The sequence below is a fragment of the Armigeres subalbatus genome, chromosome 1 (genome assembly GCF_024139115.2).
Source record: "Armigeres subalbatus isolate Guangzhou_Male chromosome 1, GZ_Asu_2, whole genome shotgun sequence".
NCBI classification, from domain to species: Eukaryota; Metazoa; Arthropoda; class Insecta; order Diptera; family Culicidae; genus Armigeres; species Armigeres subalbatus.
This window is the reverse complement of record NC_085139.1, coordinates 254,238,894-254,264,105: the sequence shown is the minus strand read 5'-3', so window position 1 is coordinate 254,264,105 and position 25,212 is coordinate 254,238,894. Positions and strand designations below refer to the sequence as shown.

Genomic DNA, 25,212 nt, shown 5'->3' with positions numbered 1-25,212 from the left:
GAACGCTTCTTTCTCGTCGTCGGGTCTCCCTTCGTGTGGGCAGTGCACGTTGATGATGCTATAGTTGAAGAAACGACCTTTAATCCTCAGCTTGCACATCCTTGCGTTGATTGGCTGCCACCCAATCACGCGTTGGCGCATCTTTCCCAGCACTATGAAGCCGGTTCCCAGCTCGTTGGTGGTGCCACAGCTTTGGTAGAAGGTAGCCGCCCGATGCCCGCTTTTCCACACCTTCTGTCCTGTCCAGCAAATCTCCTGCAGCGCCACGACGTCGAAGTTGCGGGGATGTAATTCATCGTAGATCATCCTGTCGCAACCTGCGAAACCTAGCGACTTGCAGTTCCATGTTCCAAGCTTCCAATCGTGATCCTGTATTCGTCGCCTAGGTCTTTGCCGATTATATCGAGTCGAATTATCTCTTATATTGTTCGTAATTATTGGTTTTCCAGGCGGCTTATTGGGCCTGCGCAAACCTCCTGTCTCGCCGGAGGGCCGTCGTGTCAGGGCTGTTTAGCGTCCCACCTAACACCAGGACTTGGGCTTGTGCGCTTTGAGCGGCACACGGTCGCTTTGGAGGAGCCTACTTGCGGATACATGCAGCTTTTTATAGAGGTTTAACAGGGCCCACTGTCAAACCCCACCACATCCTAGGCAGGCGCCACAACTCGCAGATGGCCTGGGGAGGGATCGTCAAGCCCTTGGACAAAGTCCCTGCTGCCCCTAATCAATCGGGCCAAAGCATTTATTTAAAGAAGGTGTTATCTTCTATGTTCGCCATATACCGGGCAAATGCGTTCATTGAAACAAGGCATTATCAACTCTGTTCGCCTTATATCGGGCAAATGCGTTCATCTGCAGAAGGCATTATCACCTGTGTTCGCCTTAAACCATTATCCTCTGTTTGACTTTTATTGGACAAATGTGTTCATTAAAAGAAGGCATTATCATCTCCGTTCGCCGTAAACCGGGCAAATGCAATGCATTATTTTCACTGTACACCTATGTTAATAGAAAGAAGGTGTTATCTCCTCACTTACACTATTTCGTAGGATAGAACTTTTCCAGATAGCGTAGAATGATAATTCAAGTCAAAAATGTTTATTAAACATAAGCTTTATTGCGTTTATCTAAGTAACTGAAAGTAATATATACTTTGATTCTAAACTAATTCTCTACAAAGATTGTCATTTAACGATTCATCGGTATCTGTCGGTGTTAAAAATAGTAATAGCAGAAAACTACAGATTCGAAATGTATTCGGGGTAATGGATCTCGGGGTACTGTCCCATCCGGGGTAAGGGCTGAAAGAAGTGATCATATCTTCCCCCACATTAAACCGAGCAAATGCCTGATTTGGAAGGAGGAAGCATATCGTATTTCGCCATCTGCCGGGCAAATGTATCCTTTGGAAAATGGAACCATCCCAAGTAACAATCTCCCTGCTTCTTGGATTTATTTAATTCTTATAGCGGATTTATCATAGCAATCGCCACAGCCTGTTGCTCAGTTTTATTGTCTATCTTATTGCTATCAATAAATCTCTTATAAGTATGCTAAAAAAGCTTCAAACGTCAAACGCCTATTAATCTTATGAGCAGCTCTACGGCAGTGATAAAGAGCGTGATAAACCATATTTTCAAAGCTCGATAAAAGCTACAATTTTTGGTCGTAATGTGGTCAAATGGATTACCCCAATAAGGATATTTGCATTGCAAAGAGCTTATGACGGTGTTTAATAAGAGCAAAATTTTCCTGATAGAAATTTGAGATGGCCATGTTGAAAATGGAGAAGCATTTTAAGTCAATGCAATTTATCCCTGAAATTCATGATTGAACAATGTTCCACCGCGTAAAACCCTTTTTCTGTGATTGGCATGCTTAACAAATATATTAGGGTGAAAAATCAATTGATTCAATTGAGATCTACGATTACGTTATAATCTACGTTATAATTATTTCAAATTAAATGTCCAAAATTGCATTATTTTGAGAGCGCGTGGTGTTCAATCTTATTTTCTCACTAGCTTTCACCATGAAATATAATGCGCACCTCATTTGAATAGAAGTGAATTAAAAGAAATCCTGAAAGAAAATTATTTTATACCTAGCCATCCTCATTATGATCTCCATCAACAATTAATTTTGTTACCATTTTCCAGCAAAGTCTTGTTTCCCTTTTTATAAGAAACATTTTTGACTGCGGCCGCGCCAAATTCCCTTTTTTGCGAGTGGTTTAAAAAGGATTTCTAAATACTCTTATAATAGGTTTATAGTAGTTATCTAGAGAGGGCCACTTGGCCATATCTTACTCTTATAGTGGTCATCACAAGGTTGTTATGTAATAGCGGGTTTTATTGTTAGATCTTATTATTTTATCTTGAAAACCATTCCTAGAGCGGAATAAAACTTAAAATGTTACTTAAGATATCTTCTCTTATGTAACTGTCGGGAAGATGCATCCTTTGAAAGAAGGGATCATATCCCTCTTTGCCTTAAACCGAGCAAATGCCTTAATTGAACAATTGAATAAAATCTCCCTTTGCCTTCGCCAAGAAAATGCATCCTTTGAAAGAAGGAGCTATATCTTCCCTTTCCTAGAACTGAATATTGCATACATTGAGAATAGGAACCATACATATTCTCTCTTGTGTTATGCTTAAAAAATGCATTACTAGAAAAAAAGAAGCATATACTTTTCAGACTTATGAACGACAAAGTATGCTTTTAAAAAGATGAATATTTATCATGCAGAAATAACTTCATTTGCTGTTTATTGCACTTACAATTTTGCTATTTGACTTTCCGTATATTGTAGTTTGTTTTAGCCGTCGTTGACTGCTTACCCAGAGGTAAAAAGATTTTAAGTTAAATAGGCAGATAATAAAAAGTCTAATTAAAGTACATTCAAGCAGTGATTTGATAGAATCTGAACTTTAATTCGAAAAAATCAATTTAAAACATCTCTTTTATAGTGTTAAAGTGACAATCATTACAAATAATTAAACATATTATGCATATGTTTCGAAATTGATGATTACACACATATTATGCCAAATGACCATTATAACAAACGGCCATTATGCCAAACGGCATTATGCCAAACGACTTTATGCCAAATGACCTACCACCAAATAGATTGTACCCCGTTTGGCATAAAGTAATTTGGCATAATGCCGTTTGGCATGATGTCGTTTGGCATAAAGTAATTTGGCATAATGGTCGTTTGGCATAACGGCCGTTTGGCATAATGGTCGTTTGGCATAAGGTCATTTGGCATAATTGTTATTTGAGCTGTGTGTGTAATGGATAAGTAAGATTTATTGAGCCATTCAGTTACGTGGTTTCCTTCATATGGAAAATAATTGGGAACGGAGTTGTACGGCGTGACAAATTGAGAATAAAGAAGCTTCCTGTCAAAACTTGACCATTTGAAATGACACACCTACCGGCAAGATAGATCAGTATTAAATTAAATTGACATTGGATTTTTTCTGTAAGGGCTTGCTTTTTCTGTAAGCCAGAGTACTTGAGCAAACGATTTCTAAGAAAGGATCATATCTCCCCTTGCATTGAACCGAGCGTACCAAATTCTTGAATGGAAAGAAGGAGTCATATTCTCTTTGGCTTCTGCTGGGCAAATGCCTCCTGTGAAAGAAGGGGTAATTATTTCATTTTCCTTAAGCCGAGCAAATACCTGAATTGAAGGAAGAAATCATATCGTCTCTTGCCGTCTGCCGGGCAAATGCACCTTTTGAAAGAAAGGAAATATCTTCCCGTGTCTTAAAACAAGCAAATTCCTGAATTGAAAGAAGGAACCATTTCGACTCTATGACATTACCCATATATCCATTACCCATAATACCATTACCCCAAAGGCCACTACCACGAACACCATTACCCGAATGAATATCACCCCGAGTGGGACTCTATCCCGAATGACCCAGTACCCCCAGTAGTCCTGATTTCAAGTTTATAGTTCATTTCAGTGAAAAAAATTACATATCATGTGCTACCTTTAAGGACTGTTTAAGCTGAGGTGAGAATTTCGAGAAAATTTCAGCTCACGTCGACTGGGCTTGAGACGGCTCGCGAACATGTATTTAAACATAATAAATGGGTATGCCGGGGATAAACTTTACTGTGACAAGAAGAGCATGACGACAAGACCCTAGAATGAGAAAGTCTCTTCTGTTCTTCGAATATGCTTGTTCCACTCATAGCATGGCAGGAATAATTTCGTTATACCTTGCAAACGCAATCATTTAAAGGAGGTGTTATCTCTGTTCGCCTTATATAGGGCAAATGCATTCATCTAAACAAGGCATTATAATCTCTGTACACATAAAACAAACAAATGCGTATTAAAAGAAAGTATTACCAACTCTGTTCGCCTTATATCCGACAAATGTGTTCATCTAAAGAAGGCATTATCAACTCTGTTTGCCTTAAACCGGGCAAACGCATTTATTTGAAGAAGGTGTTACCTTCCATGTTCGCCATATACCGGGCAAATGCGTTCATTAAAAGAAGGCATTATCAACTCTGTTTGCCTTATATCGGGCACATGTGTTTATCTACAGAAGGCATTATCACCTGTGTTCGCCTTAAGCCATTATCCTCTGTTTGCCTTATATTGGACAAATGCGTTCATTAAAAAAAGGCATTATCATCTCCGTTCGCCTTAAACCGGGCAAATGCGTTCATTTCAAGATTAGGCATTACCTCATGTGTTTTCCATAAACCGTTACCGTTCATTTAAAAAAGGTATTATTTACACTGTACAGTGTACACCTATGTCAATAGAAAGAAGGAGTTATCTCCTCACTTACACCATTTCGTACGATAGTTTCTTTTCCAGATAATAATGGCATAGAATGATACTTTAACTCAAAAATGTTTATTAAACATAAGCTTTATTGCTTTTATCTAAGTAACTCTGAGTAGTATATACTTTTATTCTGAACAAATGCTTTTCAAAGATTTTCATTTTACGATTAATAGGTACTTGTGGGTGTTAAAAATAGTAATAGTAGAGAACTACAGATTCGAAATGTATTCGGGCTAATAGACTTTCGGGGTAATGGATCTCGGGGTACTGTCCCATCCGGGGTAATGGCATTCGGAGTACAGGGGTGGAGCCACCATTTCCTCTCTGGACTTCTGCCGGGCGAATGAATTTTCTGAATGAAAGGATCATATATTCCTTTCCCTAAACCGAGAAAACGCCTTGAATAAAGGAACTATGTCGTGTTTTACCTTTTGCCGAGCAAATGCATCCTCTGAATAAAGAAATTCATCTTCCCTTGCCTCTAACCTTGAATTGAACCATATCATCTTTTGTCTTCTCTGGACCTTCTGCCATTCGCTGAAAGAAGCGATCATATCTTCCCCCGCATTAAACCGAGCAAATGCCTGATTTGGAAGAAGGAAGCATATCGTTTTTCTCCAACTGCCGGGTAAATGTACCCTTTGAAAAAATGACCCATGTCTTCTCTGATGTAACTGTCGGGAAGGCGCATCCTTTGAAAGAAGGGATCATTTCCCTCTTTGCCTTAAACCGAGCAGATGCCTTAACTGAACAAATGAATGAAATCTCCCTTTGCCTTCGCCAAGAAAATTAATCCTTTGAAAGAAGGAGCTATAGCTTCCCTTTCATAGAACTGAATATTGCATACATTGAGAATAGGAACCATACATATTCTCCCTTGTGATGTGCCTAAAAATGCATTACTTAAAAAAAGAAGCATATACTTTTCAGACTTATGAACGACAAAGTATGCTTTTGAAGAAATGAATATATGTCATCTCTTATATAATGTTAAAGTGACAATCATTATAAATAATTGAACATATTATGCATAAGTGTCGAAATTGATGATTACACAACTATTATGCCAAATGACCATTATGCCAAATGGCCATTATGCTAAACGGCCGGTATGCCAAATGACATTATGCCAAACGGCCTTATGCCAAACGGCGTTATGCCGAACGACTTTATGCCAAATGGCGTACCACCGTTGTACATATGCATAATCAAGTTTCAGACATAGTAATCAAAATTCGTTTTTTTTTTAATTTTTAAAGAAAATGGATCATGGGGGGGGTAAAACGGACACGTTCTGGTGTGGGTAATATGGACCATATAAAGTACATACTTTTTTTTTCATCGAAATTTCATTTTGGAAAGTTCCGAGTTTTGTTCAGATAAATTGCATTTTTAAGTGATTTTTATTGAAGTTACATGATTTTTAGTAAAATCATTGTAAGTTACCAATTCAGGGGTTAGGCAAAATGATTGAGATAGGCAAAATTTGGCCCGAATTCAAATCCTTATAACTTTTTGAAAAATTGATGAAATTGGACAAAACCGGAAGCATGCGACGGCAAATTTAGTCAAGATTTAGGAACATGCGCGGTCACGAATACTGGCCACCGGAGATGTTCCGGATTTTCGGAGGCCATGTCCAAAACACATTTTTTCTGTCGCTTGTATTTTTGTGTGGTTTGATGTTACATCGATAAACACTATTTTCCTAGAAACTAGATCTTATTGAAAATTGAATGCGGGCGGTTGCGCTAAGATCCGTTGAAAAACATCCGAGATATGGCCATTTCAGTAAACCTGGTTCCGGATACTATGGTCAATTATGTATATCCTTCCAATCACGTATATATTATCCGGTACCATATCAATATTGGTATCAAACTTCAAGATTTTTCATGGAGATGCTTCAGGAAGCATATGCAGGACGATCAGTTGCCCTGACCACTCTGTAGTAGGTTCCAGGTGCCCCGGGGGAAGTGGTCAATTTGAAAAACGTTCAGAACCCTATCAATATGGGTATCAAACTTCAAGATTTTTCATGAAGATGCTTCAGGAAGCATATTCAGGATGATCAGTTGCTCTTACCCCTCTGTAGTAGGTTCCAGGTGCCCTGGGGAAGTGGCCAATTTGAAAACGTTCAGAACCCTATTAATATGGGTATCAAACTTCAAGATTTTTCATGAAGATGCTTCAGGAAGCATATTCAGGATGAACGGTTGCTCTAATCACTCTGTAGTAGGTTCCAGGTGCCCTGGGGAAGTGGCCAATTTGAAAAACGTTCAGAACCCTATCAATATGGGTATCAAACTTCAAGATTTTTCATGGAGATGCTCTCGGAAGCATATTCAGGACGATCAGTTACCCTGACCGCTCTGTAGTAGGTTCCAGGTGCTCCGGGGGAAGTGGCCAATTTGAAAAACGTTCAGTACCCTATCAATATGGGTGTCAAACTTCAAGATTTTTCGAGGTGATACTTTTAAATGCATTTTAGAACCAGCAGCTGTCATGACCACTCTGTAGTAGGTTCCAGGTGTCCTGGGGAAGTGGCCAATTTGCAAAATGTTCGAAACCATATCAAAATGAGTATCTAAGTTCAAGGTTTTTCATGGAGATGCTTTTGGACTCTCCTGTCGAATAGAGTTCGCCGCAGCACGAAGTTGACCATCTACAAAACGCTCATTAGACTGGTCGGCCTCTATGGCCACGAAAGTTGGATGTTGCTGGCGAAGGACCAACGCGCCCTTGGAGTTTCCGAATGGAAGGTGTTGCGGACCATCTATGGTGGGGTGCAGATGGAAAACAATAGAGGTGGTGGTGGAGGTTAATGAACCACAATTCGTAACTGTTAGGAGAACTACCCACATGGTACAATTTTGGCGGTTACAGTGGGCCGGGCAAGAAGCCAGAATGTCAGACGATAACCCGATTGAGACGATGCTTCGATAATAATCCGACCGGTACAAGAAGAAGAGGCGTGCAGCGGTCACGGTGGATCGACCGGTCATCGGTCACCAAGACACCTGGAACCTACTACAGAGTGGTCATGACAGCTGCTGGTTCTAAAATGCATTTAGAAGTAACACCTCGAAAAATCTTGAAGTTTGATACCCATATTGATATGGTTCTGAACGTTTTTCAAATTGACCACTTCCCCCGGGGCACCTGGAACCTACTACAGAGTGGTCAGGCCAACTGATCGTCCTGCATATGCTTCCTGAAGCATCTCCATGAAAAATCTTGAAGTTTGATACCAATATTGATATGGTACCGGATAATATATACGTGATTGGAAGGATATACATAATTGACCATAGTATCCGGAACCAGGTTTACTGAAATGGCCATATCTCGGATGTTTTTCAACGGATCTTAGCGCAACCGCCCGCATTCAATTTTCAATAAGATCTAGTTTCTAGGAAAATAGTGTTTATCGATGTAACTTCAAACCACACAAAAATACAAGCGACAGAAAAAATGTGTTTTTGACATGGCCTCCGAAAATCCGGAACATCTCCGGTGTCCGGTGGCCAGTATTCGTGACCGTGCATGTTCCTAAATCTTGACTAAATTTGCCGTCGAATGCTTCCGGTTTTGTCCAATTTCATCAATTTTTCAAAAAGTTATAAGGATTTGAATTTGGGAGAAATTTCGCCTATCTCAATCATTTTGCCTAACCCCTGTATATTAATTATCATCCAACATTTTTATTTCCAGAAGCTCATCTTAGAGATGCTTAGCCTATGCATAAAATTCATCAACTTAATTCTTGATATGTCCGATTTACCCACACAATATGTCCATTTCACCCGCATACTTTTAAATCGAGATTTTGTCATCCTGATTTTCATTGTCAAAAAAATCATAAAATCCAATTGTATTCCATCGTTCAAGCCATCGTAGTGCTTCTATTTAAGATTCACGTAAGTGGTTTAAGTCCCCAGTATTACGATGTTTTCCTTGTGAAAATGAAGCGATTCCTTTGCATGTCCATATTACCCCCAGCCCCCCTACTTAATCGTGCGTCGATGCCAGGAAATTAGAGATTGGTCATCTTTCGCCACGTTGATGATGTTAGGTTGCTCTATCTTGATGAGGTTGGCGAAACTGTGCTTCACAAGGTGATCCGAGGCTCCAGAATCAAGCTTGAAGGAAACCACATCTTCTCCTTGCTTATGAAAGCGCCTTCCAGTCATGAAGGCCACCGCCTTACCTTTGGGAGCAATGTTTGCTTCAGTATGCTCGCCTGTCTTCAACTTCACGCGAAAGTATTTAGCCTTGTGCCTCTTCTTCTGACGTCTCCTTGTCCCGCACCAGATCCAGCCGATCATCATGAGGAATGAAGAATCTTGGACACTTGTTTATTTAAAGAAAACTTAGGTTGCACAATTCTCCAAGGAGATTAGTACACTTTGTTGTCGATTCACTCCAACAGATGAATACCTCATTATACATAATGTGTCAGATCAGAAGTGTTTTTTTCCTTACAGAAATACAAGGTACTAGCCGTTTTATTAGAGATGAGAGAAGATGTTGCATGGACAGGCCTATCATATGAACAAGCCTAACATACCACAGTAACATGGTAGGTCATAGCAGTCCATGGAACCATGATGGGTGATAAATGCGAAGTTGCATAGCATACAGCACCAAGGAAATCAGGAGAGTTTCTCAAATATTATTTGGGCGTTAAAGACTGTCTCACACTGGAGACGGTTTTTACGTGGCCGATACGTGATACTTGATACTTGATGGGCTACAGCTCTTCGATGAACCTACGCCGAATGGAGTATCCTTCTCCACTGGACTCGATCCTGGGCCAATCGCTTCCAGTCGCCCTGAACATTGAGCGCCCTCAGGTCCTCTTCAACTGCAAAAAGCCATCGTGTACGCGGCCTTCCACGAAGCCTGCGGCCTCTTCCGGGTTCTCTACTAAATATTATCTTCGCTTGACGTTCTTCCGGCATACGAACAACGTGACCAGCCCACCGTAATCTGCCGTGTTGTATAAGCTTAATAATATCCAGCCCTTTATACACCTGGTACAATTCGTGATTCATGCGACGCCGCCAGATACCGTTCTCCTGTTTACCGCCGAGTATTGTCCACAGCACCTTACGCTCGTGGCCGATACGTACCACGTAAACGTAGTCACGAAAATTCCAAAATTCGAGTAAAAAGCGACCCCAGTGTACAACCTTCTGAAACTTTGATGAGAAAGGTGGTGTACTTCAGGAATCTAGGCACCAACTCTCCGGTTAGATAGGATGTGAAACCCAAATAACCAAATTATGAATGTTTTAAGAGTCTCCATATACCGCAATCTGTGAATAAAGCCTCTTTTCTGCTCAATGAAGGACATCTAATGAAGCAGGCTGCTTCGATCAGAATCATCTCCTGCTCCATCGACCCGAAAAACTCAAATTGCTCGAATGTTTAAGCTTATTCGAAGGTATCACTCTTTCTTCCATCGTCGTTCCGACACACCGTTATGTACGGTGGTACAGTGTGCGCTCTCGAAGTTACCAGGTGCTTTTTACCTGAAATTCGCGGCCGCCGTAGTCGAAACGCATACCAATCGGTGCCTAAGGTGGTGTATAAAGAACAAACAGTGAAAGTTTGGTGCAAATCGGTGAAGAAACGTGTGAAAAAAGTGATTTTTTGTGTGGGACACGTGCTCCGAACGAAATAAACAAACAGCCATCGTTTGGCTGCCTGGCTATTTTCATTCAGCCTTCGGTGGTGTGGTGTGCGGTACGCCTAAAAGAAGATTTCCAGAGATAATTAAAAGTGCCGAAAAGTTTTGGAATTTCGATTAAAAATCGATTTTTAGAAAGTGTCCGAACATCATTACGGAGGTACTACAGTGCCTTCCAAAAGTGTGTGAACACAGTGGGGCTCAAAATTTCACGTACGCTTGCAAAAAACATTCGTCGAAGGGACAAAGAAGGTAAGATCGTTCATTTTTTACCTCTCTTGTGTTCGCTTGGGGTAGGTAACGGGTGACCGTTGCCAATTGTAGAATTCCGACGATAAAAGGATATGTCGGCCGCTAGTAGCGGCGACCCTGGAGGGTCAGTGAAACGCAGGCTACCGATATTTATGGATCCGACGAATAAGTTCGGTGAATTGACTTTTTTACAGTTAACTGGAAAAGACGAGACCCCGCTTCCTAAAAACCCGTTCATTATTGGAAAATCTGTAGAGGCGTGTGCTGGTCCGATCGAAAACGCCAAAACTGAGGCGCAAGGAACCAAATACACTCTGAGTGTCCGTGACCCGGCCCAAGTTGCCAAGCTACTACAGTTGACAAATTTAATTGACGGAACCGAAGTGGAAGTTGCCCCGCACCCGAACTTGAACGTCAGTCGCTGTGTCGTCTCGTGCTACGATTTGATCCACATGGAGGAGAAGGACATCCTTGTAGAACTGGTTAAAGAAAAAGTAACCCGTGTCCAACGAATCACAAGGAACGAAAACGGCAAGAGAGTGAATACGGCCGCCCTGATCCTCACGTTCGGTAAGACGACTTACCCGGATTATATAAAATTTGGCCTTTTGCGTGTCCCAACGCGTCCATACTTCCCCAACCCGATGTTATGTTATGGGTGTTTTAGCTACGGGCATACTCGTGCCCGATGTCCTGGACCTCAACGCTGTTACAACTGTTCTGGTAATTTCCACGGAGAAGAAGAGTGCGGTGAGGCTCAATTCTGCCGGAATTGCAATGGTAACCATTGACCAACAAATCGCCAGTGTCCGATGTATAAAAAAGAAGTCGAGATCATTAAAATTAAAGTACGTGACAATTTAAGCTTCCCGGAGGCCAGGAAACGAGCCGAACAACATGCGACAGGTAGCTACGCGCAGGCAGCAATACAACATAACGCAATCGAAAAAAACTGAAGGAACTGGAACAGGCTATGGCGAAAAAAGATGAAGAGATTGCTCGAATGAAGGAGCAGAGCAAAGAGAAAGATCACAAGATCGCTCAAATGATGGTCTTCATCAAGCAGGCCAAACAGCAAGCCGCCCAAGGAAAAATGAGTCAGAATAGCGAAACCATTAGCCAAGAAAAGCCGCATCACAGCCGTGAGCAACGACTAGCCCACACGACGACTGGCCCAACTACTCGTTCACGCAACAATTCTCCAGCCATTCAGGAAGCGAAGCGCGGACGACCTACGAAGTTAAATTACAACAAACCGCCTATCTCACCTGATCTGAGCCCGCCGCCGAAAAAGCCCGTCACTCACGACCTCACGGAAATGGATTTCTCCGGCGAGGAGTCAGCAGTATCGGATGCACTCAATAAAAAAGGCCTTCGATAAATTCACTTCCCAACACCGCATGCACCACAATGACGACCACGGCACGAACACGGACAACGAACTAAATCGGTTCGGAAGCAGGGAAAGTGTAGTACCTCTTCCGACGCAAGTACAGCAGGTTGAAGGAGTCATCCGGCACGTCTTACGCCAACCCGTAGATGACGAATTCACCCCCGTATCCGATGGAAACTTTGATTACACCACGACACCGGAAACATGGGATAGATGGCAGGGGGAAGGGGTAGCCCTTCTTTGCCGCGGCCGCCGCTCTACACAAACTAATACTCTCACCGCACCGATATCCCGGTATAGACGGAAGGGGCAGCCCTCTTATGCCCTGGCCGCCGCCCTACACCAGCAAACATGAATCATTCAGCACCTACAACCGATGAAAGCGTCAATAGCGGAGCAGTTGATATTACTACACAAAGCCTTTCCCCAGTGCCAGCTGTTGCTGGCAGATCTGGATGCAACCGTGTAAAAGTTTCAGCAACGGCTGGTACTGTGGGGCAAGGCATCCCACAGGTCAGTCCTCAATGTTCCTTGCACCAAACAGATACTGTCTCGCAAAACTTTACAGGTCAACAACACACAACAGCTCTATCACCCGGAGAAGGCCCGTCCCGACGAAGAAATATTACACAAAACGCATCCCCAGTGCCGGCTGTTGTCGGTATTGGCAAAACTAGTGTAATGGTTTCGACAGCGGCTGGCACTGTGGGGCAAAGCATCCCACAGGCAAGTCCCAGCATAATACAAACACCTGCAGAGATTACCGCGGCAAATTTATCTCCTACAGCTGACCCGTCGACCCGACATCTACATCGTCGTCCGCCACGATCTGCAACGGATAGTCGCTCCAGTTCCGTTTGCGCCCTACAGTGGAACTTGCGTGGCCTCAGGGGCAACATTAGCGAATTGAAACTCCTTATCGCCGATCTCGAGCCCTGCGTCGTTGCACTACAGGAGACTAAGGTGAATCAATCCGTTGTTGCACCAGATTTCGTCGGCAAGCATTATACGCTACTTCTGGAGTCGAACAGCGTACACTACTGGCAACACGGGGTTGGGCTAGCCATCCGAGAAGGTATACCGTTCGAGCGTGTGCAGATCCACACCACCCTGCAAGTTATCGCAGTGCGTATCCACGCACCTATCCAGGTAACGGTGGTATCTGTCTACATCCCGCCGAGTTCTACGCAGTGTCAGGCTGCACTAGGTGAATTATTCGAACAGCTAGAGGGACCGTTGTTACTTCTTGGGGACTTCAATGCGCACCATCTCGTTTGGGGGTCTCAACAGTCGAGCCCGCTTGGTCGCTTCATCGCCGAGACTACTTTAACCCATCGTTTGGTGATTTTAAACGACGGCACACACACCCGCATCGATCCGGCTACGGCAATCGGCAATTTACGTAAGCATCTGTTCTGAGAATCTGGCTCCTAGGTTTACTTGGCGAACCCTGTCGGACACGTATAATAGCGACCACCTTCCTAGCATCTTGTTCATCCCCGGATGGATGAACCACAAAACGACAAGACAAAAGTGGATCTACGATCAAGCAGATTGGTCGTTGTACGAGCGGCTTACGGCCTTAACCATACGGCCAAATGCCGAGTGGAACGTTGACAGCTTCACCGAGAAGATACTAGCAGCAGCGGCAAAATCCATCCCACGAACCAGCGGCCGAATTGGACCGAAAGCGGCACCATGGTGGTGTCCCGAAGCGAAAGCAGCAATTCGACATAGGCGAAAATGTCTCCGATCCCTTCGACGTATGCAGCAATGCGATCCGGGCCATCCCGAAGCGCTGGCGAAATTCCAGGAAGCACGAGCAGCGGCACGGAAGGCAATCAGTAAGGCAAAAGAACAGTCATGGGAAAACTTCGTGGCAAAAATATCACCCAGCAGCACGACAACCGAACTGTGGCGGACGGTGAATACTCTGCGCGGTAACCGGCAACAACGCCCAATAGTCCTCAAGCGAGCGGACGAATTCACGGACGATCCCGAAGAAGTGGCAGAAGAACTGGCGAAAGTGTATTGCGAGAGATCGGCGACTTCAAGCTACCCTCCATCGTTCCAGATGGCGAAAGCGGCAGCTGAACGACGGTCTATTGATTTTTCGCACCAGAATGATGATATGTACAACATCGACATTACCCTGAGCGAACTTCTGTGGGCTCTCGACAAAGGGCGAAGTGCGTCAACAGGTCCAGACTCGATCGGATACCCTCTGCTGCAACGTCTTCCACTCCCCGTAAAAACGACCCTTCTCGAACTGTTGAACGACATCTGGCGCAGTGGCCAGTTTCCCGCAAGCTGGCGGAATGCCATCGTGGTACCTATCCCAAAACCAAACTGCCACGATTCCGGACCGAATGCCTACCGGCCAATCTCGCTTACCAGCTGCATGGCGAAGCTTCTCGAGCGGATTATCAATCGGCGACTGATTACCGAGCTCGAATCAAGTGGACGACTCGAAAAGCGCCAACATGCCTTTCGTGCTGGACGTGGCACCGATACGTACTTTGCCGAACTCGATAGGTCGCTGCCTACTACTGACGAGCACTACCTAATAGCATCCCTGGATCTATCGAAGGCGTACGACACCACCTGGCGACACGTGGTCGGATGCTGAATCTACTGCAGAGTTTCCTTCCGGAACGCACCTTCCAGGGGTCCATAGGAGGGCATATGTCTCAAGAGTTCCTCCTAGAGAACGGAGTACCTCAAGGTTCCGTCCTATCCGTACGCTGTTTTTCATCGCGATGCAGCCTATTTTCCGCGTGCTACCCGCCGGAGTTGACATTCTTCTGTACGCGGACGACATCCTCCTCGTGGTGCGTAGAGCAAAAGGGGAAGGTTTACACCGCAGGCTGCAGACCGCAGTTAAAGCTGTGGACAAATGGGCGAAGATCGTAGGACTCTTTATATATGCGACCAAATCGAAAACGTTTTACTGCAGCCCAAAAGCGCGTCGAGAGCCGGCGCAAGAGATCACCATCGATCGAATTCCCGTCCCAAAAACCAACCGTCTAAGGATCACGTTGTCACTCTGGACCGAACGCTCACGTTTAAGCCGCACTGTAAAGCGGTGAAGAAATCGTGCGAATCACGACTGCGAATCTTCCAGATGATCGGAGCGAAGCTTCCACGTGGCAACCGAGCAACTCTGCTGCAGGTGGGTTCAGCGCTCATCACAGCGAAGTTGACGTACGGAATTGGACTACTGAGCCGAGGAGGAGCGGACACTCTGCAGACCCTCGCTCCAGTGTACAACAAAATGGTACGCTACGCTTCCGGAGCGTTTGTGACCAGCCCTATTAACTCCATCATGGCCGAAGCCGGCACTCTTCCGTTTGGACTACTTGCCACACAATCGATAGCGCGAACGGCCATCCGAATTATGACAAAAAGTCTCAACAACAGCACTCTTCCGCTGATCCGCCGGGCATCAGACCGTCTTTACGAATATACGGGCACAGCACTTCCCGCTATCGATCAGGTAACAAGGCAGAGTGATCGTGTCTGGCATGCACGAAGACCATCAATAGTGTGGGATGTGAAGAACTGCGTTCGAGCCGGGGCCCCGCCGGATATAGCTATACCAGTCGTCCAACAATTACTCTCGACAAGATTCCGTGGGTCGACGGTGATCTACACCGATGGCTCAAAATCTGACGATGCTGTAGGCGCCGCATTTCACACGACCGGCCTCGCAAGATCGTTCAGCCTTCCGCAAGCGTGCAGTGCGGAAGCATATGCAATCAAGAAAGCTGTAACGACCCCGAACACCAGGGGTGAAATGGTGATCCTTACAGATTCGGCTAGCTGTTTGTTGGCATTACAATCCGGGGCATCAAAACACCCGTGGATACAGGATATCGAAAAGGTGATGCGCAACAAACCAGTCCGATTCTGCTGGATCCCGGGACACGCCGGCATTAATGGAAATATCGAGGCCGACCGACTAGCAAACGAGGCTAGGAGACAACCTGCAATCGATATGCCCATTCCGGGCGAAGACGCTTTAAGAGCGATAAAGCAGGCTATACGATGGCGATGGAACCGTCAGTGGCACGATTCCCGAGACGTGAAACTAAGAGAAATCAAGGACGATACGCTCCGGTGGACGGATCAGACCAATCCAGCGGACCAACGTGCGTTAACCCGACTATGAATTGGTCACACGAGACTGACCCATACATTTCTGCTGAAGAAGGATCCTCCGCCCACTTGCGAGTGCTGCGGAACTATCATCGACGTGCGGCATGTCATCCTCCATTGTCGGAAGTATGAGCAGCAGCGACCGGACAACGACATCAACGCAACTAGTCTCAGAGCTGCCCTGGGTAATGCCGACGAAACAACGAAGAGACTGCTACTGTTTCTACAGCAAACAAACTTGTCTGAACAGCTGTAAATGGCGTCAACACACGAGCAAGATGAATCCAGTCGACAATACTACACAAAGCCTTTCCCCAGTACCGGCTGTTGCCGGTGCCGGTGTATCTGGAAACAGTGGTGTAGTAGTTTTGGCAACGGCTGGCACTGTGGGGCACTGGCGTCCCACAGGTTAGTACTCGGTCTATTCATCCACCAGCAGATACTGTCTTGTAAAACATTACAGGTTACCATCAAACCGCAACCGTATTCTCGCCTGGAGAAGGACCGTTACCGAAGCAATATTACACAAAGCGCATCCCCAGTGCCGGCTGTTGTCGGTATTGGCAAACTAGTGTAATGGTTTCGACAGCAGCTGGTACTGTGGGGCAATGCGCCCCACAGGCAAGTACCAGTGTTTTCACACACTCGCAGAGTTTACCGCTGTACCTTTTTTTTCCTACAGTGGTCCACGGAGACGGAAGCGCTATTATTTCACAGCTCTGCCGCAACCAGCTTGGAAGCACCGGTAGGAAAGATTAAGAAGATAGTGAGAGAGAGAGAGAAGTATGAGGAGAAACGTGAAAAGAAGAGTAGAGGATAAAAAGAAAATATTACAATGTAAAGAATTTATAATTGTACACCCAAAAATCTTCCTTCCGACACGAATGCACCCTTCCGGTGTAACGTGTCGTAAATACACAAACAAACAAACAAAACATCACTCTTTCTTCGACTTTGTTTGATAATTTATATAACTCATTCTCCTGAATGCTGATTTCAATTATCTTCCCTCCAACTTTATGATTCCTCGTAATGATGACAACCCAGGATCATTATGTGGCTCAAGCAAAATCACAATTACCATACAAACCACCAGAGCAGGAAAACTCATCCATAAAACTTTTCACTCCCGTCAACTCGACATAATAAAGAAAAAAGTAAATTGACTACAATCCAGGTTTGCCACATCACCACCCGCTGCTGCGGCTGTTGTGCCAGAACCGGTCCTTATTTTTATTCGAGCCACTTCCGTACGGGCAACCACCGCCGGAGAATTGCCACCACCATCAAGCCAACCAACGAACGTTGGTTCTCAAAGCGGAAGAAAGACAGACGCAAAAGTAAGCAAAGTCCCGAAAAAAAAGGAGGAAAAGTTTCGTTGATGGACTGAAAATTTTCATCACAATCATTTCCTCTGGGAGCCGGTTCCGCCGACTGCTCAAAGACAATAGGCGTGTTATTTTGACTTTTTACAAAGTGGGTCGTTTTAGGATGGGTGCTCGCTCTCTGCTCTGGGAGGACGAGTTTTCCAATCTTGGCAAATGGATTTCGGTGCGTCTGATTTGCTTCATGTCACCGTCGTCGTTACGTTACGTGGCGTTTTTATTATACTGCGAGATGACGATTTGTTTGGATACGAAAGATGAGATGAAATATTTTCTATTTTTCGTTTTCTTCTGAACAGGTGAAGCATGGGAATTTCCAAACTGGAAAGTCATCTGCTGTGTTGCGGCAAGGCGTTGTCTTAAAAGATGTGAATAATCTGAGCTTTTCCATGCCATTGAGCTGGAATCGAGAGTGGCGAATCGAGCAATATTGGATTCCTTTGCTAAAATATTTCAATTTAGGATAGCTGATTGCTCGCACCGACGGATGCGTTGAGGCATCTCGAATACCCTAATCTTTCAGTCGTATCGTCGGATTCAGATTTCAATTAAAACTGATTGCTTTGCGAGTGATTACGCCGGCAGATCACTTCCGCTAGGATAATCAACAAAGAAAGTCAACAAAAATTCCAATCGATGAAACGAAATTTCAATCTGTAGCATCTGTAGCCTACGGTGATGATTGCTTTGCTCTCAGGTCCACCGTTATACTGTCGGGATCAGGTTCATAGTTTATGGCATGTCGGAAATGGTTGAATCGTGCAATCTGTTATCATCATCCCGATTGATGATTTGTAACCAAAAATGAACTCCTGTTATTCATAAACTCACCACCGTTTTATTACTCTTTGCTACTTACTCTACTACTAAATTGACGTTTGAAACGTCTGGAAATGTGTTACACTTCCATCGACTCGGGTTCCACCGAAAATAAGCGACTCCAAGTCCGGGAGATGTTATCAAACGACGACGGTTCAACAGTTCAAAAACACATGACGCAACAGTTTCGCCGGGCAAAACTGTCTGCCTTTCGGTAAGCACTGCGATGCTTTCGTATACTTTTTCCTCCAATGCTTTTGAAACATCGATGCAGATGGAAGCTGCATCCGACGGTTCATGAACGTACGGTTCATGTTCGTTTCTTCTCGAGCGGACCAACGAGGTGAAATATCAGCTCTTTGCACTACAATGGGAATGGGAGTGCAGTCCAATGCTATAGTCTGCAGCACCGGTACTGATTTTGCGCCGTATCCCTCGAGGGTGTCAAATTCCATCCAGCTGTCAGGAACTGCACTCGCACTCGCGATTCAATGTCGGACTCGTTGGTTGTTGGAGCGGAAGGAAAAACATGCATTTTAGGATGAAACACAACGAACGGATGTCCGAAGCAGGCAACTCACTGTTGTATGCGAGCTCGCTTTTCCGGAATCGAGAATTGCTGACCGTAAGGTTGGTGGCTTTGTGGAAAAACCTGTTGTATTATACCTTTGTAAAAGCGCGGTACATTTGGGAGCAATGCATATCCTTTCACTGTCTCCTCCTTGTACACCGCAATTGATTGTGAAATAATGTTTGATTACATTATCAGAATAGCGGTATATGAACTGCATTACCGTTAACAGATTTACTCAAACGTGTGTCCCGATTTGAATCACACTACGCGATTAAAGTCGAAGTGGTATTTCGTACTATGAATATGTTGCAAACATAAAAAAATAAGGCTCCCCCAGACCTAAGCGATTTCATCGCCGCGACGGCGACAACTAGTCGCCGCGATTCTATCGCTGGGTCGCTGAAGCATCCACCATCCTCCACCAACAGCAGCACAGACACAATTTGTTCGACAAGAAATATCCTACACGAATAACCGAGGCGTCATCAAAAAATATATGGGGGATGGCACAACTTCACTACAAACGCTCAAACATGTGCAGGGAGCCTTGACTCCTCCCCCGACAGCACAAGTCAAGATCCAACCGTTTTGATTGCTTCCAACCTGCTTCCAACCAAGCCGCCAACTGTCAAATGGTTGTTCGAACAACTTCACACACGGTCAAACAAAGCAGAAAAAAAGACAAATAAGACAAATAAGACAAATAAAACAAATAAGACAAATAAGACAAATAAGATAAATAAGACAAATAAGACAAATAAGACAAATAAGACAAATAAGACAAATAAGACAAATAAGACAAATAAGACAAATAAGACAAATAAGACAAATAAGACAAATAAGACAAATAAGACAAATAAGACAAATAAGACAAATAAGACAAATAAGACAAATAAGACAAATAAGACAAATAAGACAAATAAGACAAATAAGACAAATAAGACAAATAAGACAAATAAGACAAATAAGACAAATAAGACAAATAAGACAAATAAGACAAATAAGATAAATAAGACAAATAAGACAAATAAGACAAATAAGACAAATAAGACAAATAAGACAAACAAGACAAATAAGACAAATAAGACAACAAGACAAATAAGACAAATAAGACAACAAGACAAATAAGACAAATAAGACAAATAAGACAAATAAGACAAATAAGACAAATAAGACAAATAAGACAAATAAGACAAATAAGACAACAAGACAACAAGACAAATAAGACAAATAAGACAAATAAGACAAATAAGACAACAAGACAAATAAGACAAATAAGACAAATAAGACAAATAAGACAAATAAGACAAATAAGACAAATAAGACAAATAAGACAAATAAGACAAATAAGACAAATAAGACAAATAAGACAAATAAGACAAATAAGACAAATAAGACAAATAAGACAAATAAGACAAATAAGACAACAAGACAAATAAGACAAATAAGACAAATAAGACAAATAAGACAAATAAGACAAATAAGACAAATAAGACAACAAGACAAATAAAGACAAATAAGACAAATAAGACAAATAAGACAACAAGACAAATAAGACAAATAAGACAAGACAAATAAGACAAATAAGACAAATAAGACAAATAAGACAAATAAGACAAATAAGACAACAAGACAAATAAGACAAATAAGACAAATAAGACAAATAAGACAACAAGACAAATAAGACAAATAAGACAAATAAGACAACAAGACAAATAAGACAAATAAGACAAATAAGACAACACAGACCAATAAGACAACAAGACAAATAAGACAAATAAGACAAATAAGACAAATAAGACAAATAAGACAAATAAGACAAATAAGACAAATAAGACAAATAAGACAAATAAGACAAATAAGACAAATAAGACAAATAAGACAAATAAGACAAATAAGACAAATAAGACAAATAAGACAAATAAGACACACAAGACAAATAAGACAAATAAGACAAATAAGACAAATAAGACAAATAAGACAAATAAGACAAATAAGACAAATAAGACAAATAAGACAAATAAGACAAATAAGACAACAAGACAAATAAGACAAATAAGACAAATAAGACAAATAAGACAAATAAGACAAATAAGACAAATAAGACAAATAAGACAAATAAGACAAATAAGACAACAAGACAAATAAGACAAATAAGACAAATAAGACAAATAAGACAAATAAGACAAATAAGACAAATAAGACAAATAAGACAAATAAGACAAATAAGACAAATAAGACAACAAGACAAATAAGACAAATAAGACAAATAAGACAAATAAGACAAATAAGACAAATAAGACAAATAAGACAAATAAGACAACAAGACAAATAAGACAAATAAGACAAATAAGACAAATAAGACAAATAAGACAACAAGACAAATAAGACAAATAAGACAAATAAGACAAATAAGAAAAATAAGAAAATAAGACAAATAAGACAACAAGACAAATAAGACAAATAAGACAACAAGACAAATAAGACAAATTAGACAAATAAGACAAATTAGACAAATTAGACAAATTAGACAAATAAGACAAATAAGACAAATAAGACAAATAAGACAATAAGACAAATAAGACAAATAAGACAAATAAGACAAATGAGACAAATAAGACAAATAAGACAAATAAGACAAATAAGACAAATAAGACAAATAAGACAAATAAGACAAATAAGACAAATAAGACAAATAAGACAAATAAGACAAATAAGACAAATAAGACAAATAAGACAAATAAGACAAATAAGACAAATAAGACAAATAAGACAAATAAGAAAAATAAGAAAAATAAGACAAAGAAGAAAATAAGGCAAAGAAGGCAAATAAAATAAATAATGCAAATAAAAAAATAAGACAAATAAGACAAATAAGACAAATAAGACAAATAAGACAAATAAGACAAATAAAACAAATAAGACAAATAAGACAAATAAGACAAATAAGACAAATAAGACAAATAAGACAAATAAGACAAATAAGACAAATAAGACAAATAAGACAAATAAGACAAATAAGACAAATAAGACAAATAAGACAAATAAGACAAATAAGACAAATAAGACAAATAAGACAAATAAGACAAATAAGACAAATAAGACAAATAAGACAAATAAGACAAACAAGACAAATAAGACAAATAAGCCAACTAAGACAAATAAGACAAATAAGACAAATAAGACAAATAAGACAAATAAGACAAATAAGACAAATAAGAAAAATAAGACAAATAAGACAAATAAGAAAAATAAGCCAACTAAGACAAATAAGACAAATAAGACAAATAAGACAAACAAGACAAATAAGACAAATAAGACAAATAAGACAACAAGACAAATAAGACAAATAAGACAAATAAGACAAATAAGACAAATAAGACAAATAAGACAAATAAGACAAATAAGACAAATACGACAAATAAGACAAATAAGACAAATAAGACAACAAGACAAATAAGACAAATAGGACAAATAAGACAAATAAGACAAATAAGACAAACAAGACAAACAAGACAAACAAGACAAACAAGACAAATAAGACAAATAAGACAAATAAGACAAATAAGACAAATAAGACAAATAAGACAAATAAGACAAATAAGACAAATAAGACAAATAAGACAACAAGACAAATAAGACAAATAAGACAAATAAGACAACAAGACAAATAAGACAAATAAGACAAATAAGACAAATAAGACAAATAAGACAAATAAGACAAATAAGACAAATAAGACAAATAAGACAAATAAGACAACAAGACAAATAAGACAAATAAGACAAATAAGACAAATAAGACAACAAGACAAATAAGACAAATAAGACAAATAAGACAAATAAGACAAATAAGACAAATAAGACAAATAAGACAAATAAGACAAATAAGACAAATAAGACAAATAAGACAAATAAGACAAATAAGACAAATAAGACAAACAAGACAAATAAGACAAATAAGACATTAAGATAAATAAGACAAATAAGACAAATAAGACAAATAAGACAAATAAGACAAACAAGACAAATAAGACAAATAAGACAAATAAGACAAATAAGACAAATAAGACAAATAAGACATAATAGACAAATAAGATAAATAAGGCAAATAAGACAAATGAGACACATAAGACAAATAAGACAAAAAAGACAAATAAGATAAATAAGACAAATAAGGCAAATAAGACAAATAAGACACATAAGACAAATAAGACAAATAAGACAAATACGACAAATAAGACAAATAAAACAACAAGACAAATAAAACAAATAAGACAAATAAGACAAATAAGACAAATAAGACAAATAAGACAAATAAGACAAATAAGACAAATAAGACAAATAAGACAAATAAGACAAATAAGACAAATAAGACAAATAAGACAAATAAGGCAAATAAGACAAATAAGACAAATGAGACAAATAAGACAAATAAGACAAATAAGACAAATAAGACAAATAAGACAAATAAGACAAATAAGACAAATAAGACAAATAAGACAAATAAGACAAATAAGACAAATAAGACAAATAAGACAAATAAGACAAATAAGACAAATAAGACAAATAAGACAAATAAGACAATGAGACAAATAAGACAAATAAGACAAATAAGACAAATAAGACAAATAAGACAAATAAGACAAATAAGACAAATAAGACAAATAAGACAAATAAGACAAATAAGACAATTCCTCCGGAAGTTCCTCCGGGAATTCCTCCGGAAGTTCCTCCAGGAACGCCTTTGAACGCCTTCGAAAGTTCCTCCGGGAATGCCTACGGAAGTTCCTCCGGGAATTCCTCCGGAAGTTCCTCCGAATTCCTCCGAAGTTTCTCCGAATTCCCTGAAGTTCCTCCGAATTCCCCGGAAGTTCCTCCGGGAATTCCTCCGGAAGTTCCTCCGGGAATTCCTCCGGAAGTTCCTCCGGGAATTCCTCCGGAAGTTCCTCCGGGAATTCCTCCGGAAGTTCCTGCGGAAGTTCCTCCGGGAATTCCTCTAGAAGTTCCTCCGGGAATTCCTCCGGAAGTTCCTCCGGGAATTCCTCCGGAAGTTCCTCCGAATTCCTCCGAAGTTCCTCCGAATTCCTCCGGAAGTTCCTCCGGGAACTCCTCCGGAAGTTCCTCCGAATTCCTCCGGAAGTTCCTCCGGAATTCCTCCGGAAGTTCCTCCGAATTCCTCCGGAATTTCCTCCGGAAAGTTCCTCCAAAAATGCCTCCGGAATTTCCTCCGGGATTCCTCCGAAGTTCCTCCGGGAATTCCTCCAGGAAGTTCCTCCGGGAATTCCTCCAGAAGTTCCTCCGGTAATTCCTCCAGAAGTTCCTCCGGTAATTCCTCCGGGAATTCCTCCGGAAGTTCCTCCGGGAATTCTTCCGGAAGTTCCTACGGGAATTCCTCCGGAAGTTCCTCCGGCAATTCCTCCGGAAGTTCCTCCGGTAATTCCGCCAGAAGTTCCTCCGGGAAACCCTCAGGAGGTTCCTCCGTGAATTCCTCCGAGAGTTCCTCCGTGAATTCCGGAAGTTCCTCCGAATTCCTCCGAAGTTCCTCCGAATTCCTCCGGAAGTTCCTCCGAATTCCTCCGAAGTTCCTCCGGGAATTCCTCCGAAGTTCCTCCGAATTCCTCCGAAGTTCCTCCAGGAATTCCTCCGGAAGTTCCTCCGGAATTCCTCCGGAAGTTCCTCCAGGAATTCCTCCGGAAGTTCCTCCAGGAATTCTTCCGGAAGTTCCTCCAGGAATTCCTCCGGAAGTTCCTCCAGGAATTCCTCCGGAAGTTCCTCCAGGAATTCCTCCGGAAGTTCCAAATAAGACAAATAAGACAAATAAGACAAATAAGACAAATAAGACAAATAAGACAAATAAGACAAATAAGACAAATAAGACAAATAAGACAAATAAGACAAATAAGACAAATAAGACAAATAAGACAAATAAGACAAATAAGACAAATAAGACAAATAAGACAAATAAGACAAATAAGACAAATAAGACAAATAAGACAAATAAGACAAATAAGACAAATAAGACAAATAAGACAAATAAGACAAATAAGACAAATAAGACAAAAAGACAAATAAGACAAATAAGACAAATAAGACAAATAAGACAAATAA

The 25,212-nt window shown here is 41.3% G+C and overlaps 2 protein-coding genes across 3 annotated transcripts in view; both read left to right on the top strand.

Moving 5' to 3' along the window:
• Positions 1-25,212, top strand: part of LOC134212897 (serine/threonine-protein kinase 32B-like) — a 219,275-nt gene that overhangs the window by 152,606 nt on the left and 41,457 nt on the right. The gene's annotated exons all lie outside the window — the stretch shown is intronic.
• Positions 10,300-11,566, top strand: LOC134218873 (uncharacterized). Its single transcript, XM_062697736.1, has 2 exons — positions 10,300-10,775; positions 10,848-11,566. The coding sequence occupies exon 2, from the start codon at positions 10,868-10,870 to the stop codon at positions 11,564-11,566; it is 699 nt and encodes a 232-aa protein (XP_062553720.1). The 5' UTR covers positions 10,300-10,775; positions 10,848-10,867.